We start from the raw sequence: 18,979 nt of genomic DNA, 5'->3' as shown, positions 1-18,979 counted from the left end.
GAAAGAATAAGGGTCTTTTACTTGAATGTTGTTTCAATTGAAGTATGCCATATCACATAGTGTGGTACATTGTACCAGTAAAGCAAGATGTACAATCCAATAATTTACATAATTATGAGAGATACACACAGATACAATATGTTTTTGGACTTTGATCATCGTCGATACATTGTTTTAATCTCAAATTTAAGTGATTATAATAAATTGCTAAAAATTCAGTTATTAAAGAGATAAAAGTACTCCATCTAATTGTATTTATCGAATAGTAAGACTTTTCTAGTTGTTTTAAAATGATTTGCAAGTACGGCAAGATCTGATTGATGCGTCAGATGTTACACAGCAATGTTGAGCATCACTGTTGTGCGCGAAGACGGTGTCACGTGTACAGTGAAGGCAATTGCCCATCCCACTCTAATCATACGAAGTTCATAACATTTAGGTAGTCGAAGTGGGATTGTACATAAGTACGATGATAACCACATAATCGGTTCACCGTCAGTCGGCCGCGCACGTCCCACGCTGTCATGTGTGTAAGCAACGTTTCCAAATTATTCTTTCTCTGTTATTCAGCACCATAATACATGCCACCACATATACATATATACATTTTTGATTCGATAAACAACAAGTGAATTTCATAAAGATCTTTAACAATAAGTATAAAAGTTCGTTGAATCAAAAGCGACCATAAGGCTATATGTTAGCTTCTTTTGAAATATTGTTCCTGTTTAGATATCGATACCACGATTTTCTATAGAAGCCACGTTCACTGTAGTACCACTTGAGTGCGCATGCGGACTAGAAAATAGTTTCGAAAAAAGGCCAGAGTTTCATCGTTGTAAAAGTACTCTGTGCGTTAGCCTTTCCAATTTTTGCGTGGTTCGGTTCGATTCGCCTGACATTTGACGTTTAACGGATTGATGGTAAGTTATTTCATTAAAACAACTGCTTCTTAATTGGTGCCACAAAAGTATCGAAGATTCTGCATTGCGTTCGTTTATAAACAGTTGTCATCGAATTAATCGATAGTTTAATTGAATTTGAATTTCTACTACATTTTATAATAGACTCGCGGGATCTAGGTCTATCACATCGCTGCTTTATAACTCGATTATGCTTTCTTCGGGACACTACTTCAGATTATGTACTTTAAAATTCCTTTTATCACTCACGTCTTCGATTTCCAGATCATAACTGTACATGTATTTTGTTTCTGTTTTGTTTCGTATGGATGTGTATATTGATTGTATTCGACGAACAATCGACACATTTTTCGTAATAATCACAAGAATTAAAAGTTAATGTACAATACGTACACAATTTTCTTATTTACTATGTAAATAACAAGTAAACATTGCATATTATTCACGTATAGAAGGGTAGTAGCTCACGTGGCATTCGTTTGTTTTTGTTATTTACATAAATTAAGTCATTGTGTTCATAAAGTTTAATATGTATGAATTAAAAATAAAATTATGTTTTGAAATTATCCAAGTATATTGAACAGTTGGGTGCAGTTATACTTCTTCATCCTTTATATTCATTATCAGTGGAAGCATACTTGAGCTTATCATATCACATTTATCACTAGTTAATAATCTTTGACCTTTGTCACTATATTTTTATCTAAATACAGTTTATTATAGATACAATAAATGGAAGTGCATCAATTGATGAAATGTTAAAAGCCTAGAATGAAGTGTGTTCCCATTGTGGGATTGGAAAAGAAATGACCTAAAATTGAAGGAGCACACTTGAGAAATCTGTGTAGAAGTATAGCTTTCACCCACAATGATTAACATTTCTGCAGATAAAAGGATTAAATTATAGAATTTTTAAATCATATAGATAACTATTATCGTGTATGATATCTTTTTGATTATTTGATATGATATATATTTTCTTTTTTAAGCATATATAAACATTCATCCAAGATGTCAGACATTGAAGAAGATGAGGTATAAGTATAAAAATGATAATATTTACATTGTTTATAATTGTATTAAATATTAATTTAATTTATATTTTAGTTCCAAGATGCCCAGGAAACCATACCAGAGTAAGTATACAGTTGTCACTTGTGTAATTCAGTGTATGCACATATTTTATTACATGCCAAATTATTTCTGTTTTATTTCCAGGCCTACTTCCATGGATTTGGATACAGCGATAATGGAAGCAAAGAAAGCAATTAATTGTTTTTTTAACAATGATTTTGACAAAGCAAAAAAAATTATGGAGCCATGGGCAGCTAGTAGTATATATCATTCGCTAGGAACAAGTGTTTTTGCTTTTCTTGAGGCAATTTTAACATTTGAACAAGTATTACATTTACGACACACTGTAATATATGGAAAGTATTTGTTCAGTAATATATTATAATATGTATTGCTTAGGAATATGTTGCAAAAGCAGCTGCAGCAGTAAAACAGTGCATGAGTCTTTGCTCAAAGCAACGCAAACACGTTACATTGACTCAAAATATTGGAAAAATGGTCAAGAAAACTAATTATGATGTCTACACAATTGGTAAGCATACAGCTCTTAATATGATACAGTATGTTTAATAGAGCTTTAGATTGTTTCATGAATAACACGCATGAGCAGTTGATTTGTGTATTCTCAAAAGCATGTAGGATTCCATTGCTGAATAGTTTACGTATGAAATAATATCTTATCTACCACTATCTATTCCATCTTATTACATACTACTTGTTGTACGACCTGTTCATAAAAGCTTGTCTAGTGTTTTATTACCACAATATTTATAACTATATAACAAAATGATCTTCATCTAATAATAGCATTATATATTACTAATTTTGCGTTTCGATAACTAATAGATTGTACTTATAGATTTCAGTAGGCCAAATACAAATCCAAATAAGATTTAAATCCAGGTCATTAAAGCAGAAACAATTTATAAAATCCGATGGTTATCGAAATGCAATGATAACAAAATACTAATTTATATGACAATGTATTGTATAATCTTGATTGTACAAGCAGGCCAAAGGCTTGAAGCATGAGGGAATGATGAAGACTTAATATTACAGAGGAAGTGCATGCGGAACTATGTTATGCCGAGTCACTCCTTTTAAAGTCGATGCTCACGTTTGTGGAGGACGAAACTTTGGTCAGCTTTGTCAAAGCTGGATTGAAAATTCGTGCCTGCTTTCTGTCATATAAGTAAATGAACCATATCTCTAGTTATTCATCTAAATTTCTTTAACGAACAAATTTTCAACTTGTTCTATGCATGTTATTTGTTTCTAGGGAATGTCTAACAATTTTGAATAATCGCAAATGGGAAAACGATGTTCACAAAGTTCATTTTGAAAGCGGTGTTCGCACAGGAATCGGAGCGTTTAATTTGGTACATACCGTTATCTCTGTTGGATAACATCACGTAGTACAACAACCGTAACAGCTTCTTGATATTTTTCTAGATGATCTCATTGTTACCGGCAAGAATTATCAAACTATTAGAGTTCATAGGCTTCTCTGGCGATAAGGTAATAAATATATAAGAGCTTCCATTTAAAGACTTGTGTAACAATAATCTGATATATCTCTTCTATCAATAGGAATATGGTTTATCGGAGTTGGACGCAGGATATAGGGAAAGAAGAGGATTACGGCACGTGTTGTGCGCAATGATTCTCTTATCTTACAATTTACTAGTATCTATTTTCCTAAGTAATACAGATGGTGATCTAGACTGGTGTGAAAAAGCGTTGGAAGAGGAGTTAAGTCTTTATCCAAACGGTGTATGGTTTTTGTTTTTCAAGGGCAGATTAGAACTGATAAGAGGAAATTTTGAAACTGCAATAGAATGGTATACGAGATCGTGGAAGAGTCAAGATTTATGGCCTCAGTTTCATCACCTTTGTTTTTGGGAGTTGATGTGGGCGCATTGTTCGCTGGAACAATGGGACGAGGCTGCTACGTTCGCCAACTGTTTAGTTAAGGAATCACATTGGTCACGTACTGTTTATTTATATCAAAAGGCAGCAATACTTCTCATGCAAAAGCCATCGTCGCAAAGCGAGAAGAAACAGTTAATCGATGTGTTGATGATGCAAGCGCCTACGTTCAAGCAACGCATAGCAGGCAAATCGTTGCCAATGGAAAAGTTCGTTATTAAAAAGACGGAACGTTATTTTGCTCAGAAAGATAAACTAGTTCTTCCTGTATTCGAACTAATGTACGTGTGGAATTTGTTCCGAACAATCGGCAAACGACAAGATTTAACATTAAACATATTCAAGCAAATCGAGGAAGCTGAGAGAGAACTTAAGAATATCCCGTGAGTCCTCCTGACCATTGTTGATCAATGTAATCAGATACCAATGTAAACTAAAAATTTTTCTTTCAGAAAAACTGAATTTCACGGAGACAACGAAGCTCTTCTGTTGCTTTTAAAGGGCGCCTGTTTGCGCCAATTAAAACGTCCTTTATTTGCCGAGGATTGTTTAACTCGTGCACTTGCTTTAGAAAAATCAATTAGAGAAGATACTTATATAATTCCTTTTGCAACAGTAGAATTAGCTTTGTTGGCGAAAGACCAAGGAAACATTCCACTTGCTATTGAGTTTTTGGAGGATGCTAAGTGAGTTCTCCTTTTTCTTTAGTTTTATATGTATATAGCAGTAATAATCTGATCGACAGTCGACTAAAATTATTCTATCCAATTGCAGAAAAAATTATACCGGATACCTTCTTGAATCCAGATTACATTTTAGGATTCATTCTGATTTACTGAATTTCGGAAAAGAAGGTTGATGATCTCGCAGTATAATGACATCCGAAATTTTTTTAACAAATTTATTACTGCCAATAGATTCACTATTGCAGATTTATGCACTGACGATTTTCTTAAATAATCTTTTTTATGAGGGAGATTGTTATATAGTTCTTAAATGTTTCATTCAAAATAATTAATTTATTTTCTGTATTACTTATAGTACAGTATACATATATAGTGTATCTTTTTTGTTACGTTTTTTGTATGTAAATTACTGTTTCTAATGATTAACATAATTTGTTAACTATTACGCATATACCTAGAGCACATGTCACAAATAGTTCGAATGGTCTAAAGAAAGATATAGAATTAAATTATTTTTTAAATTTAAATTATTTTTCCTATAAAAGAATTTTAATAAACATTTATAGACACCAATTCGATTGGTGTTAGTGGAAATCTAATATATGTGTCGATTGTTTGTGCACGTCTGCACAATTACTGACACTAATGTTGTATTTACACTGTTTAATAAATTGTAAATGACACATGAACAAAAAATGTGAAATGGGAATAAACAAATGATTTATTAATAAATTCAATGGGTTCGAGTTATTTGTTATCACTTCGTCTTCAAAAAATATACTTATTAATATAATTAAATATAGAGAAAATTGAATATTTGTTGCAATTATAAATGTATGGAAAAAAATGCTGAGAAAATGTTCAGCAAACTCTGCTGCATCCATCTATATTATGAAAACAACTAAGTTGCTAATATAGAGCACGGATGATTCTTGCCGCCTTGCTACAATATACATAAACAATATAAGAATCAATTGTAGTTTGTGCAACAATAGCGCCTCTTGTGGCGAACTCTCGAAGGTTCGTTCAAAGACCGTACAGCGCCAATTAGCCACTGGGAAAACCCTCAAACTCTTAACCCAAATCGACTGTCGATAATTTTGTGTATCAGTTTCAGCGTTTTGCCACTGATTAATTGGCGCTGTACGAACGCTGAGAAAAGATTCTCCACCTTGCCACAAGCGGCGCCACTATCGGCCGATTTTTAAATATGTATTAACTTAAATATAACTTTGAATCGATTTTATAAACCGCTTTAACGGAGAATTTACAAACTTTTAAGAACTTAAATGCAAGCTGAAAAATCGCTCTTTTAGAGATAGATTTACTTACAACGATAGAACAATTCGAAATCAAATCGAAAAATTGATAAGTCCTGATGGGATAATTCTGAAAAGTTAAAGGGTTACTTTGATTCAATTTTTAAGATGTTTCTACCATGCACTACTTTCTTAAAAAAAGTCTTTAATCGATTGTCATGCATGAGATTTTGTCAAGCTGTGAGATTTGTTCCTATATCTTGTTCATGATAACGTATAAATGTCCGATGAAATTATTCTGCAAGAAAATAAATCGAATACCTCCACAATTTTGCGTATTAAATCGTATATTTTCACATCCTGAAGCTCGCGCGCCACGAATGGCGCGCAGCTTTTCGTTAAATAAGGAGAAAGGAAACGAACGGAGAACTTAACGAATTCTAATAGTACGTTACAGCATTATATCAGAGTTACATATATAAAATGATGGCTTCCGGTTTGCGAAATCTCTATACACTAACTGCATGCTAAGATTTCTTGCGTGTTCGTCGCAGGTTTTACAGGCATCACGAATCTATGACAAGACGATTCACATTATTATTCGAAACAATAACACATCCGTGTATATTATTGGGCTATGCAATTCAATTTATTATTACACCTTAATCCGTAGAAAATAATAATGATAATATACAATTTTATGCTTTTGTTTCTTTTCTTTTTCTGCTTTTTTTGGATCAACAAAGATAATACAATTACAGTACTGACAATAATACAGTTACAGTATACGCCGAGACCGCTGGTTCATCTTTAATTGATTTCCAATTAAAATTGCCGGTCACCATGTACACACACAGCGGGCAGAAAAGACCTATTCCCACACCGCCACCTTTCAATCGACAATACCGTCCGATTCGCTAACAGTCAAACATTATCTTGAAATAACCACATACAAATAATTAAGTTAATTCAGCGTTCGAGAACGTTGTCGGCGATTGAAAACAAAATGGCGGCCGTAGACACACTTCTTACACCCACTGCAGAATCTCGCTTACGATAGCTATTGTAACATTGCACTTCGCATTCGTGAACTTCGTGTATTTATTAATTTAACAACGACGAGCATTAAGTTCAAAGAGGAAACTAACGACCTTTTAATGGCAGTGAGAGGAAAGCAATGAATTCCCTCGGGCTAAAAGCGAAAATGAAAGATCACTCCTTGATAAGAGTGGGCGCGTGTGTGTAGCACGTGTGCGCATAAAATGCATACGCAAATTCTAATGCACGCTCGATAAAAAGTTTAATTAACGTTCGACGGGTCTTAATTTTGATCAACTTACCGATCAAAATTATCGGTGTCAAACTCCCGAGTCCGTCTCGTTTCGTCATCACTCGTCGCGACAATCGTAACTTCTCAAAATGTATCTGTGTAACCTGTTGTTCGGGCAGGACGAATTAACTTTTATAAAATATTGTAAAGTATTGCTAATTCTCGAAGCCGTTTACGATGGAAATTGAATTTTTTATTTAGCATCAATCTCTCTTCTCAAAATTTATATTTGCGTGAACTTACTCTCTACCTAGAAGTAACGCGAATTTTCCTTTCATATTATTTGGAAGGTAAAATACAAAAGTGTAATCACAACCGTTCGTGCGTTGGGTCTTCGTAGAATTGAAATTCGTTCGATCAACAAGTTAGACAAACATCGGTAAATCGTAGTGTAGAACACTAACACGTCCATGGTCTTGGAACAACAGAAAGTTCGTTTCCCATTGAAAACAAATCGTTTATTTTATCTTGTTTCCCAAAAGCAAGCGAGATATTCAAGGTGTTCGAGCCTTTTGCAAATCGAAGAATACTTAAATCCGCAAAATATGTACAGGTGATCACCAAAACCGTGAACGCGTTAGATGAACGTCGACGTTCTTTTTTACAACACACGTATGCAATCATGAAAACTCGCAATTGATTTGAAGTTTTCGATCGTCCCAGAGGATTCTACCCAGTAGAACCCGATGGGAATTGTTTAGCTACGTAAGAAACAGCCATGAGATACGTCCGGCTTCTCTTCTCTGATAAATGGAGTCACTTTCTAGCTTACAAATTGATGCAGATTGTCCATCAAGTTCGTGCGGCTTTCAATGAAATATTCTTCAACGATTTATATATGACTCGTAGCTGAAGATTTCATGATAACACATGTCTCTCAGCAATGCGATTAGAAATCTGAAAAATTGGCACTAGTACGAAGTTCTCGAATTTCAAAAGTCTGCAAATAATGAAACGTTGATAAAGTATCTTTGGAAAAATTGAAATCGTAGGAAAGCAAGCCGCAGGAACTCGTTGAACGATCTAATGGCAAATGTTACAAATCTCGTGAACATGTTTTACACACACGCAGAAACAACGGAAACTCGGACATTTTTTCTGAAAATGATTTCGCAAAATGACGAATTGCTGTTGTGGGGGGGGGGCAAAGGTGTTCGCCATTTCTTCTTCGGTGGGCACGAACCGCCGTTTTTCGCAAATCTGAATGTACAACACACGAATTTGAGCTGTTTCCTTGGTGAACCCATTCGAGAAGAAACTTGGCGGCTACGACGGCGCTACGTCGGAACGAGAATAGTCGAGTCGAATAATACAATAGCTTCTTTTTCGTGTTTTCTTTTTTTGTCGTTTTGTTTATCACAAACTTTACAGAATGTTATAGATCGATTAACGGACATACTATTTAAGGAAAATTACATCCTATTTGTATATAATGATTAAGTTAAATTACGGAACGCTCTTAAATGTTATTTAAATGCTCTATTGCACGGTGGAGGAATGGTCGCCGTGGGCTCGTTTGATCAGATGTGAAATTTTGGAACTCGAGTCTCGTGAACATCAAGTCGGGCTTGCCTTCAAATATTTCGATGAACTGATCTAATACTGATTTCTCCGCCTGTTCCGTCCTCCCTTCTTTTTTTTTCAATCAAACTTCTCGTTTTCATCGTCATCGTGGTCGTCATCGTCGTCGAGAGTAATACATCTTGTTGACACAAACACAGGACGAAAAAGAGAAAAAGATATACACATATATTTAATAGAAATGTACAGCAGTCCTTTTAACACGTTTACACTGCCGCGATTGTGTTTCGCTGGATAGAAATGTAACATTAGCGGACCGCGGATCTTTCTGCAAATGCAGATCTCCGTTGACTGGAATCTGCTTTCTCGAAGGTTCCGTATAATACCGCGAGAAATAAAAAGTCTCGTCGAATTTTAATAGTGGGATGGGTGCTGAGAACCGCGGCCCAGTCGCACGAAAGGAAATATACTGTGCGAACGAACGAGACATAAACTTTGACCATATTTTTAGTGACCATGAAAATGTATTTCAGCTCCGCAAGCGTTTGCGAAGATAGCTTTTGAATGACAATAATTCTTTTCCTATTTTTTAACACATTGACTACAAGTATATTGCCGTAAGGAATCGGCCGGGTCCGAAAAAAAAAATTAGACATGTGATGAATTTGAACAGTTTAGCTTCGGTTTCGTAAATTAATTAATTTTAGGTTTATGGTTAAACGAGTTGAGACTCTGTGCTTAAAGATTGGAAATTGTAGTGTCGTCGAATTTATGTCTCTCGAATGGTTAATCATTGCATATCGTGAGTTGTACAAATACTCCTCGAAAGATTCGAAGAATTTCATATTGGGTTCGCAATTCGTGAACCTCATCCGACCCTTTGGTAAAAGTTTCATAAAAATATCGTAAGAATTGTAGAGATTCTGCGAGTGCATTATCGAGAGAGATGCACCGAGCGCAGAAGTTGATTCGAAGTCGATTCGAATCTTTCGAAGTGTTGTTGCATATGTATAAAATGTTGTAGATACTACAAACAGTACGAATCGCTATTGCAGCCGAACAAATTTCTATCGTAGCTTCAATGAAAATATCGAACGATGAATCGTGTAAAATAAATAATTAGTCCCCCGTTTACAATGTTCTTACGACTACCATTATGGTTCGCGTTGAACGCTAGAACTGTTCCGTAACCAAAATTGTTAGTTTCTTGTTCCCTGAAAAATTCGTCTATCTTATCTTCGCCTGGTACAAGTAGGAATAAGTTAATTAATTTAACAATTATTCCTAGACCGCAGACTTATGCGTTTATGGATGGATAAAAAGCAAACCAACATTCGAAATATTCCCATGCAATTTCTGTGCACACAATTTACAATTTTCATAGATTATTTATTAAAAGATAAAGCAAGAGAAATCTTCCTTTTGTTGACTAGACAATTTTTAACATAAAATGAAAACGCCGCTAATTATAATTCGTATACATACTTCTTAGTATTCTACATCGTCGATCTCATAAATGCATAAAGATCCGCTGTCTATATTACCATCAAAATAATATTGTTCGTAACTTTTGTTTAAACATTTTATTGTTCCACCACCTCCTCCTAGCTAAGGAATTTTGCGATTTTGCAATTTGTTTAACGTCATACACTTTTCAAACTTCGTAATATCGTTTCTACAAAGGTGAAAATCAATTTACAAAGACGGAAATAAATTTCTATTTAACTCCTGCTACTTGCAACCGAAGCATAAAATGTTTATTTCACATCAAAATCCAGATACTTGTAATCAACTATGGCAGTTCTAGCGTGTAACGCGCGAAACTTTGTAGTACTAATAGGGGAAGGGAAAGTGTATATGAAATGTTTAAAATGTACACCGTGTAATTGTTTTGCATCTGTCTGGAAAAACGAACTAAGAAAGAGAGAAACAAATATATATATATACACATATATAACGTATACAAAAGTTGTTTTTGACCGAGAAATATTTCAGATCTGAATGCTCGAAAAATCACGTGACTCTTCTAATCATAATTGAGCTTCAGTCTCAACGATTGAAAAAACCGCTTCACAATCGAAACGACGCATCTGTTTTTCTACACATAAAGCAAACGGTTCAACGTAAAAGAAATCACGTTCCTCGAGTTCGACGCGAGAAAAGATGTTAATGAGATAATCTACTCGCCCTTCTTTTCCTTCTCCTTTCTTTTTCTCTTCACCATTTCTTATTTTTCCCATTGCATGTTTCAACTGATTCCTTTTTTAAATCTCTCTCTCTCTCTCTCTCTCTCTCTCTCTCTCCCCTTCTCTCTCTCTCTCTCTCTCTCCCGCCTCACTAAATGAAATTCTCTTAGTGTTATTAATTATTATTATTGTTGTTGTTGTTATTATTCTTATTTCGTTACTATATTCGTAAACGGTGTATTCCGATATACAATGACATATTAACATGCGTCTCTGTTTGTTTGCTTTTCTTTTTTTTTCACGTTCACCTGTAACAAGGCATTGTAATACATCGATATACAGAATACAGTAATGAATCATTTCACATATACACGTACGTACGTATGCGTGTATCCATGGGTAAAATAGAACACGCGTACACCCATACCTATGCGCGCATATATACATACATCATATAATATATGTATATGTATATATACGCACATATATACACACACACACACATATATATATATATATACATATATATGAATGTATGTATGTATGTATGTATATGTATAAGCATTATGTACAATGTTTTTCATGATATCGATCACGCAATCTGAAAACAGCAATTAATGTGTGCTACCTAGTATTAGCTAAATTAATTATTTAATTATTATCATTATTATTTCAATTATTATAATAATATCTATTTTTATACATAGTATAAGAGTATGGATTTTCCTCCTTTGTCCTCTTTTTTTTGTTGTTTATCTACCGAAACAGTGCTCAGATGCAACTCAAACCGCCGGTGCACACCCCCATGCGAGCTTTCAACAGCGAGATGGGGGATAATCGTCTATGTTCAAATTCGTTCGTTATCCTACACGCGTGAACTTTTAGCGCATGATACATAAATATTCGTAAAAAAAAGAAAAGAAAGTCCAACGAAATAACCTTGTATCGGTGTCGAAGGATAAAACGATAGTGAAAGACCGTAGATCGTCGAGCCTGTCTCTTGTATCAAAATTATATGTACAGAATAATTAATACAAAAACAAGATCACCGCCATGGGTAATACGAGATACACTAAGTTTCGTTATAGTTTGAACGGATGTGAACGAAAACCGCATGAAAATTTCCCACTTTTTCCTTTCCCGCGAGATTGATCCGAACGCGTCACTCCTTTTTTAACCATTTTCTTCTTCATCTCCGTGAAACAAAGGACTACGCTAGGCCTTGTAAGCATTCGTTGTTAGAAGAACAAGAGGCGAGGGCAAATACAGACGGCGAATATACAAGAAGAACGCAAAGTGAGAGAACGCTTCTAAATTTTTCATTATAGAGTAACTCATGTTTTTCTCTTAAGAGTCGTTTCTACTTTCGTGGAACCTCTAGGAAATTACGCAACGGAAAAAAGAGGCCTGCTTCCGCACGCCTAAATTTGTGTTTATAGTTTGCTCAGAGTGGAACCAAAAACGAATTCCTATTTATAGCTGTTAAGAGTGCGGGAAGTCAATGGTATGTGTCTCGTTGCCGAAGATCAAGCGCAACCTTTTCATTGGAGGTGGCGGTGGGTCCAGATTCAATTCGCGTTTCTTGTGCCGTCTTTCACGGTCTCGGGTTTTATGCTTCTTCTTACGTCTACTTCGCTCCACGCCCTCAACACGTAATACTTCGTATTCAGGCTCATAACTATCCTCGCTGAGGCTCGTCCCAGATTCCACGATGTCCTCCAAAACCGGCGAACGCTTCATACGCAGAGTCAGCTTTAATCGGCCGGTCCTCTCAGGTGTGGTCGGACAAACTTGGCAATTCGTGGTACTCGTCTGCCACTGGCACTCTGTCAAGCTGGTCGGTTTTTGTGCATTTACGTTGTTGTAAGTTGATAATCTACAAGAAACCGTATATTAAAATTCAACTTTCAAACAGGAGTTAAACTTCCAACTTTGAAAAGTTGTTGGAAGAACCCAAGCTTCAAAATTTGTGTCTAAGCTATCCTCCTCTTTATTTCAAGTTGCATATCGCCAACCAATGAGAGCAAGGACATAAAATGGTTTTCGTTGCTTCAAAGATGAATTACAAAGAATGTAAATGTACAACATTCACCTTTTCAGACTTTCGCCGTCGACTGAATTTTCTCTCGACTGACTGCTGCCATCCGAATCTGCGAACTGATTTTGATTACAACTCGCAGGCGGCCATGGCTCCTGCGGGACTAATACTGGAGGCTCGGCTTTATTGCATTCGTCATTGTATTGCATCTCCTGTAAATGCGATGTGAGCACGGATGCCTGGCGAGTGGTCTCCTGCTTCGTTCGTCGCATTATCGAGGGTATTCTAATGTCCTCCAGGTTGCTCTCCTTTTCGCTAAATTCATAAATATCACCTTGAATACCCGAGTCGTCATCGGCCACCCCGATATCGGCACTAGCCATCTTCTGTCGATCCCTTTTTTGATTTCTTGTCAAGCGATTTTTCGTCTTCATCACTTTGCTGCGACTCTTCGAGACGGATGTGATCATGTCACCTATTTTGTGCTCACCCAAAATCTCAGATTCCTCTTTCGATCCGGACGAAACGGATCTTTTGTCGCTGAACAACTTTTTCCTACTCTTATGCGATCTCGACGTAGCGTTCGACATATCGTGCTGTTGCATCGACTGCTTTAACAGAAAATTCTGACTATCCTCTAAGAGATTATGGGTGGTAGAGTTACTGTAGCTGTTAGACGCTGTTACACCAAAGTCTGAAATATTTTCATTATATGATTGCGTCCGAGAATCCATATCCGTTGCACAGGTTTCAACGATATTCGATTTCTCGATGTTCATCTCCGAATTATCAACGTTTACTATATACACATCGTTCTTAAGTAATAAATCGTTTTGTTGAGTCAGGACTGCACCATGACATTCGACATTTTTTTCTACGTTGTTTTCTATGCTCAAGTTGTCTTCAACAAAATTTGTTTCGCTATGCTCATCCTTCATCGAGAACTTAATGGGCTCAGAAATAAATGTATTGAATTTCTCGGATTGGTTCTGCACCAAACATTTCATCAACGTGGCCGAATTTATGGAATCGTTCTTTTTATGTTCCCTGATGGAGTTTTGAGAGCCGAACAATGCCGAAATATTCCTATCACTTTCAATGATCTCGTTTTTAGGTGATTTCACGTGAATCGGAGACATGTGTTCCACGACCTCGCAAAAATCATCTTTCTTCGTAAGTTCGTAATTATCTACTTTGTTCTCATTGGAATCTTGTTGTTCTTCAAGTTCTAGAAGATTTCGAATACAATTGTCCGACTTTATTGCTGTCATAGACACACTGTTCGTATTCTCGAAATTTTCAGTTGGCGATAAACTATAATGACAAGTCCTAGACTGATACTTGTTTTGTGGAATTAATTCTTTGTTACTAGCCACGTCTAAATGATCTAAACGAGTTTCGGGTATGGAACTTACATGAACTGAATCACAGGTATTTGTACTATAATGATCTTTTCTAGAATCGGAAGCATTAACATTACCTATTGAATTAGAGTTAATTTCTACGTCGCGTGTTTCTTTCTCGTCTAACGATTCGCTATCCAATTCTTGATTATCTTTCAGAAGTGCGGATGGACACTCTTTCTGTATCTCGGAACAAGTCGATTGTTCTATTATGTCATGGTGCGGGGACTGAACATGGCAAATGTGTATCTCTTCGTTCAAGGTGTTCTCCGAATGTGTTTTATGGAGTCTGGAGTATACAACTTCGTCGGTTACTTCCACTCTATCGGAATCCTCTTTGCGATGGCCGATATCTTCTATTTCAATATTTTTCGCTATGGAACCGTTCAAAGGAGATCTAGCTTTTTCCGAGACTCTACTCTTCTTGGTTTCCGTTCTTTTATGTAGCCTATGAATCAAATGCAAATTAGAAATTGTTACATTTATTATACATTTATTTGCATACCGAATATTATAGTCTCACCTGGAGGCCCTAAGGGTTTGATTATTTTTGACATTGTTTTGATGACCATTATTATTGTCAAATTTACTAAGTTGCTTATTTCGTAAGTTCCTCGTCACGGAATTGGTGATGGCGGTTGGATGTGGGCGAGACGCTTGTAGCACGTTCTCTCCATTAGTTATGCTAGGCTGCTGCTGGGCAATGTCAGAAAACCGACAACCTTGCGCAATCAACAATTCTGCATCGTATTTTGTCAAACCCTTCCTCCGTAGCTCCTTCATGCTGAGACTTTGCGGCGCTATCGCTGCATTACCAACAAGCACCGCGTTCCTTTCAGTCAGCGCTGTGTCCGCTTGTTGCTTATTGCGATTTAATGGTTGCTGCCTATGCTTCGTACGATTAATACGATTGTCTGTTTCCCTCAGACGATATCCTGTAACAGTTTATCATTTATTAACGATGCAGACACAGATCCATATCACCTAAGTTCAAATCAACTTTAAAATGTACCAGAGGAGAGCTCTTCACCAGGCTTTTGTTTCTCAAAAGCTCCAGTTCCTCTTCTTTCACAGGTTTCACACTCGCAATAACAGTTACCATCCCCGAAGAAGTCTTCTCCATAGAAACACGTTATTTCTTCACCCACTTCGATGTCACGAAGTACCTTAACGCAAGCTGTATCTCTTCCTGTTGCCACAAACTGTTTCATAAAAAATACATAAAATGAATAATTAAGGTGAAAATAAAAATAGTGGTGTAAAAAGAGAAGTAAACGGGACATTCTTATTAACCTTGCAGTTAGCCCTACAATCATGATTAATGTATGCTGCTGGACCCAACCACAGCTGTGCACAATTCTTTCGACAGCTAAACATTACGGAAAAATCATTCTTCCCGGGATGAAGTAATGCTGCTTCCTCCTGAAACATTATTTCACGAGTAAACAAAATTCCTGTTCCCCTCCATTTCTTCTATCGTTGCTAGCAAACAAACCTTTTCACTGAGTTCAGCAATACAACCAACTAGACAAGATATTTTGTCATGTTTCAACCATTTTCGGGTTGCACAAATTTTGGCACCTTTTTGACCCTCTAATGAATATCTATAACATGGTTCTATTGCAAATCCAGAATCCTTGTCGAAAACTCTTAAATACCGGTAAATCTACACAAAAAAAGAAAAAAGAAAATAATTGGTATCAGTGAAATTATAAAAAGCTATTTCAAACATTCCTTTTCACAGATGTGACTCACATGCTTCTCCAAATTGATCTGTTGCTGTTTGGATTTTGTGTGCGGAAGCCGTGCACCCCAGTCACCACCCATTAACTTTTTATATGTTTTCTCATAATTTTGTGTTTGAATGAATTCACAGATAATTTTTTTAAGTTCTTCTTTATTTGCTTTCAATGGCCTGTATCTTCATAATTAAATAATAATTTTATAGACAATCAAATTGAATTAAGAGTTTCCTATTTTGCTGTAAGATATTTACCTAATATTCATTTTATGGGTGGTAAATCCTAAATAAGGATCTAGCACGAGAGAAGTTGCTAGGTCGTCATTGTCAGAGAGTTCTTTGGGCGTCATGCCACCGCAACTACCAACATTGTTAGGTTGCATTTTGGCACCCACCGACCCACCCAATCTTCGCTCCTGCTTCCGTACTATAGCTGCTGAGCCTTGAATGGACAAGCAATCCACCACCATTCTGTAATCTGTACTGTTACTGAAGAAGAAAACACACATTTTATTTTCTTTCCAAATAAATCTAAAATTCTGCCAAAAAGATATTGCACTATTTATTTACACAAACAGAATATACTGCATCTCTTCATAACAAGTAACAAAACTTCATTGATATTAAATGTAATATATTCACTATACACAACATGTAAATGAAATTACCTTTATCATATGATACAAATGCTAATTTACATTTATCATTTATTCATTTGAAAATGACATTTCAACTGGACAAAATAAATGCAAGTGTGACAAATCATGAAAAGATCACTGACACAAGATACATTGAAGCAGAGAAACAGAAAGATCATCATAAGATAGTGTACTGATTTGAGGTTTAAATGCTAATGCTTTAAAGAACATCACGTCCAGAGTAAATATACGTAACTTGGGATGAAACAGACGAAAGTAATGGAGAAAAATATATTCTTTGGTAAAGAATGCACTGTTAAAAATTTCGGAATACCAACGCATCAATCATATCAGTGAATTTGTTTGCGAATCGCGGAAACGTTAAATAATTGAGGGATAAAGCATGTGCGGGACCGGAGAAGCGGTTTGTCGGTGTTAGGTGTTATTTTAGCAATATAACACGAATATCTGGAGATCATGCTCGGAACTCTAATGGCGCAGACGAGCCAGAGCGCTCCTAGAGGCACGCTGCGCTCCAATTTATCGAGAGAATTTTCCTTCTTCCCAATGAACCCGAGAACGACCAAAATATACCATCTCGATCCTGGAAGCGCACTTACCTTAAAGAAACTCTCCTGACAATAAAAAACACGCATTTTGCTAGCAATCTCGGACTTTTTTCGAATAAGACGAAGACGCGTTCGGATCTATCATGGCAGTTCTACTATAGGCACGCACACTTTCCCTATTTTCGTGCTGTAAAGGAACTGATCATTGTAACTGAATCGTTGCGACCCTCTTGTAACTCGAACGAAACTCGACGCACGCTTCGTCAAAACAAATTCGGAAACGATAACCATTTAATCGTGAACGTAAGGGAGAAAATCCATGTTTTGGAACTACAGAATGTCGCGAACGTCATACATATATATGTCTTGAACACATCGGTCTAGTAACATTTCTGACTTTACCAAGCTGCCTGAATTACTCTAAAGCTTTCACGGTTCCGAATTTCTTCAGAACGATTCACGAGCGGCTTGTTTACGAAATTACATTGCTCTGTGCATGGATACGAGTTGCACGCTCGGTGCGATATACATTTTCAGTGAACATTTCTTTCTGTCCCTTGTCAGAATCGAGCTGAAGTTATCGGAGACATTAATTTGGTAACCTGAAATTTGAAAGATGTAACACTGCGTTTCTATGACAACCGTTTTGATATTTCAGTTCTCTCTGTAACAGAGTCGGGCATTAATCGATTAGTATTTTTAATTTGTTTGATTAATGATTACTCGTGATTACAAACATAGTATGAATCACGAAAGATCACGATTGTTTTGATCAATTGATAGTGATAGTTGCCGATTATTTGTAAAATTAGTTGCCGATTATTGATTAGAAATGATCATTTTTTATCATTAGTCGTTGGTCTTTAAGTCGTACACCCAAATATTTATATAATAAATAACTAACTCGACCATCTATCCAATCACCAATATACCTACTTAGTTTACTTAATTGCAATTGACCATTGGCAATCCTATATTTTATTTTCAATTGTTAATTGGTCAACTCTATCTCGTAATATAAAAAAGAAAAAGAAAAATAATTTCAATAAAGATGATCAAGGTATCTGCCAATTTTCATTTTGTGTTTTTATACATCATCATGATTTCATTACATTTGCACACTCGCTTAAATTTTAACACAAAAAAATACAATCGTCTAGATAAATCGATTTTCTCCATTTTTTTCTTAAAAATTCAGTTTTGGAAACTTGTTTAAATAAGATAATATAAAATTTAAAAACAGATGACAAAGGAACGAGAGAAAAATTCTATGTATTATCGCAAGAGCGACTTATCAGTTAAGCGAAACAGCTGATAATGTCAATTTGAACGAGGCCTTAACTAAATTGAAAAATTAATATCATCAACGAATACATGAACTATGATTTTTACATTAATCGCTATCTGTTATCATACTTGAACTGTTACCGATCGATGAATTATTCTTCGTTTTATCAATGATAGACAGGCAATCTTGTGCCTTGTTTCGTCAACATGTTGCAGTTGCTCGCAATTCAGGCAGCATAACGCGACACCAAAGAGGTTAGGAAAATATTATCTTTGCAATGATTGGTTGGCAAAACATATACAGTTGCGAAAGTGCTGACCCCACTACAGACAAGGAAGGATAGACATGAGATTTGCTACACAGTGACATACAATCAACATAATAGATATAGACA

General features: G+C 35.9%; 2 protein-coding genes across 5 annotated transcripts; one reads left to right on the top strand and one right to left on the bottom strand.

Moving 5' to 3' along the window:
• Positions 1-439: 439 nt before the first annotated feature.
• LOC117229604 (tetratricopeptide repeat protein 39B) lies at positions 440-5,344 on the top strand. Of its 2 annotated transcripts, none has more exons than XM_033486180.2 (12): positions 440-530; positions 733-923; positions 1,913-1,958; positions 2,031-2,059; positions 2,142-2,322; positions 2,397-2,529; positions 3,057-3,189; positions 3,277-3,376; positions 3,450-3,515; positions 3,588-4,309; positions 4,379-4,612; positions 4,701-5,344. In XM_033486180.2, exons 3-12 carry the CDS (start codon positions 1,935-1,937, stop codon positions 4,783-4,785), a joined length of 1,707 nt encoding a protein of 568 aa, XP_033342071.1. In that variant the 5' UTR covers positions 440-530; positions 733-923; positions 1,913-1,934; the 3' UTR covers positions 4,786-5,344. The 2 variants fall into 2 exon arrangements, with proteins under 2 accessions (XP_033342071.1, XP_033342073.1); XM_033486182.2 differs by having other exon boundaries at positions 526-665.
• A 1,150-nt stretch (positions 5,345-6,494) lies between these two features.
• Positions 6,495-18,825, bottom strand: Hmt4-20 (Histone methyltransferase 4-20). 3 transcript variants are annotated; one of them, XM_033486061.2, is made up of 10 exons: positions 17,782-17,870; positions 17,349-17,484; positions 16,346-16,579; positions 16,105-16,270; positions 15,845-16,015; positions 15,643-15,771; positions 15,362-15,551; positions 14,873-15,284; positions 13,001-14,797; positions 6,495-12,784 (listed from the first exon to the last, which is right to left on the bottom strand). In XM_033486061.2, the coding sequence occupies exons 3-10, from the start codon at positions 16,558-16,560 to the stop codon at positions 12,391-12,393; spliced, it is 3,474 nt and encodes a 1,157-aa protein (XP_033341952.2). In that variant the 5' UTR covers positions 16,561-16,579; positions 17,349-17,484; positions 17,782-17,870; the 3' UTR covers positions 6,495-12,390. The 3 variants fall into 3 exon arrangements, with proteins under 3 accessions (XP_033341952.2, XP_033341954.2, XP_033341953.2); XM_033486063.2 differs by lacking the exons at positions 17,349-17,484; positions 17,782-17,870 and adding an exon at positions 18,714-18,825; XM_033486062.2 differs by lacking the exons at positions 17,349-17,484; positions 17,782-17,870 and adding an exon at positions 16,759-17,331.
• Between the last annotated feature and the right edge of the window lie 154 nt (positions 18,826-18,979).

This window comes from Megalopta genalis, chromosome 3, assembly GCF_051020955.1.
Source record: "Megalopta genalis isolate 19385.01 chromosome 3, iyMegGena1_principal, whole genome shotgun sequence".
Taxonomy (NCBI): domain Eukaryota; kingdom Metazoa; phylum Arthropoda; class Insecta; order Hymenoptera; family Halictidae; genus Megalopta; species Megalopta genalis.
Note: the sequence above shows the minus strand (reverse complement) of the source record. Positions and strands in the feature narration are given on the sequence as shown.

Bases quoted from the DNA above. Each gene is read 5' to 3' on its own strand.
- LOC117229604 (XM_033486180.2), top strand. From the start codon at position 1,935: ATGTCAGACATTGAAGAAGATGAG. The intron at 1,959-2,030 runs GTATAAGTATAA...TTTATATTTTAG, and splicing joins CAGACATTGAAGAAGATGAG to TTCCAAGATGCCCAGGAAAC. The intron at 2,060-2,141 runs GTAAGTATACAG...TTTTATTTCCAG, and splicing joins GCCCAGGAAACCATACCAGA to GCCTACTTCCATGGATTTGG.
- Hmt4-20 (XM_033486063.2), bottom strand. From the start codon at position 16,560: ATGGTGGTGGATTGCTTGTCCATTCAAGGCTCAGCAGCTATAGTACGG. The intron at 15,772-15,844 runs GTTTGTTTGCTA...ATAATGTTTCAG, and splicing joins TTGCTGAACTCAGTGAAAAG to GAGGAAGCAGCATTACTTCA. The intron at 14,798-14,872 runs GTGAGACTATAA...TTTGATTCATAG, and splicing joins CAAACCCTTAGGGCCTCCAG to GCTACATAAAAGAACGGAAA.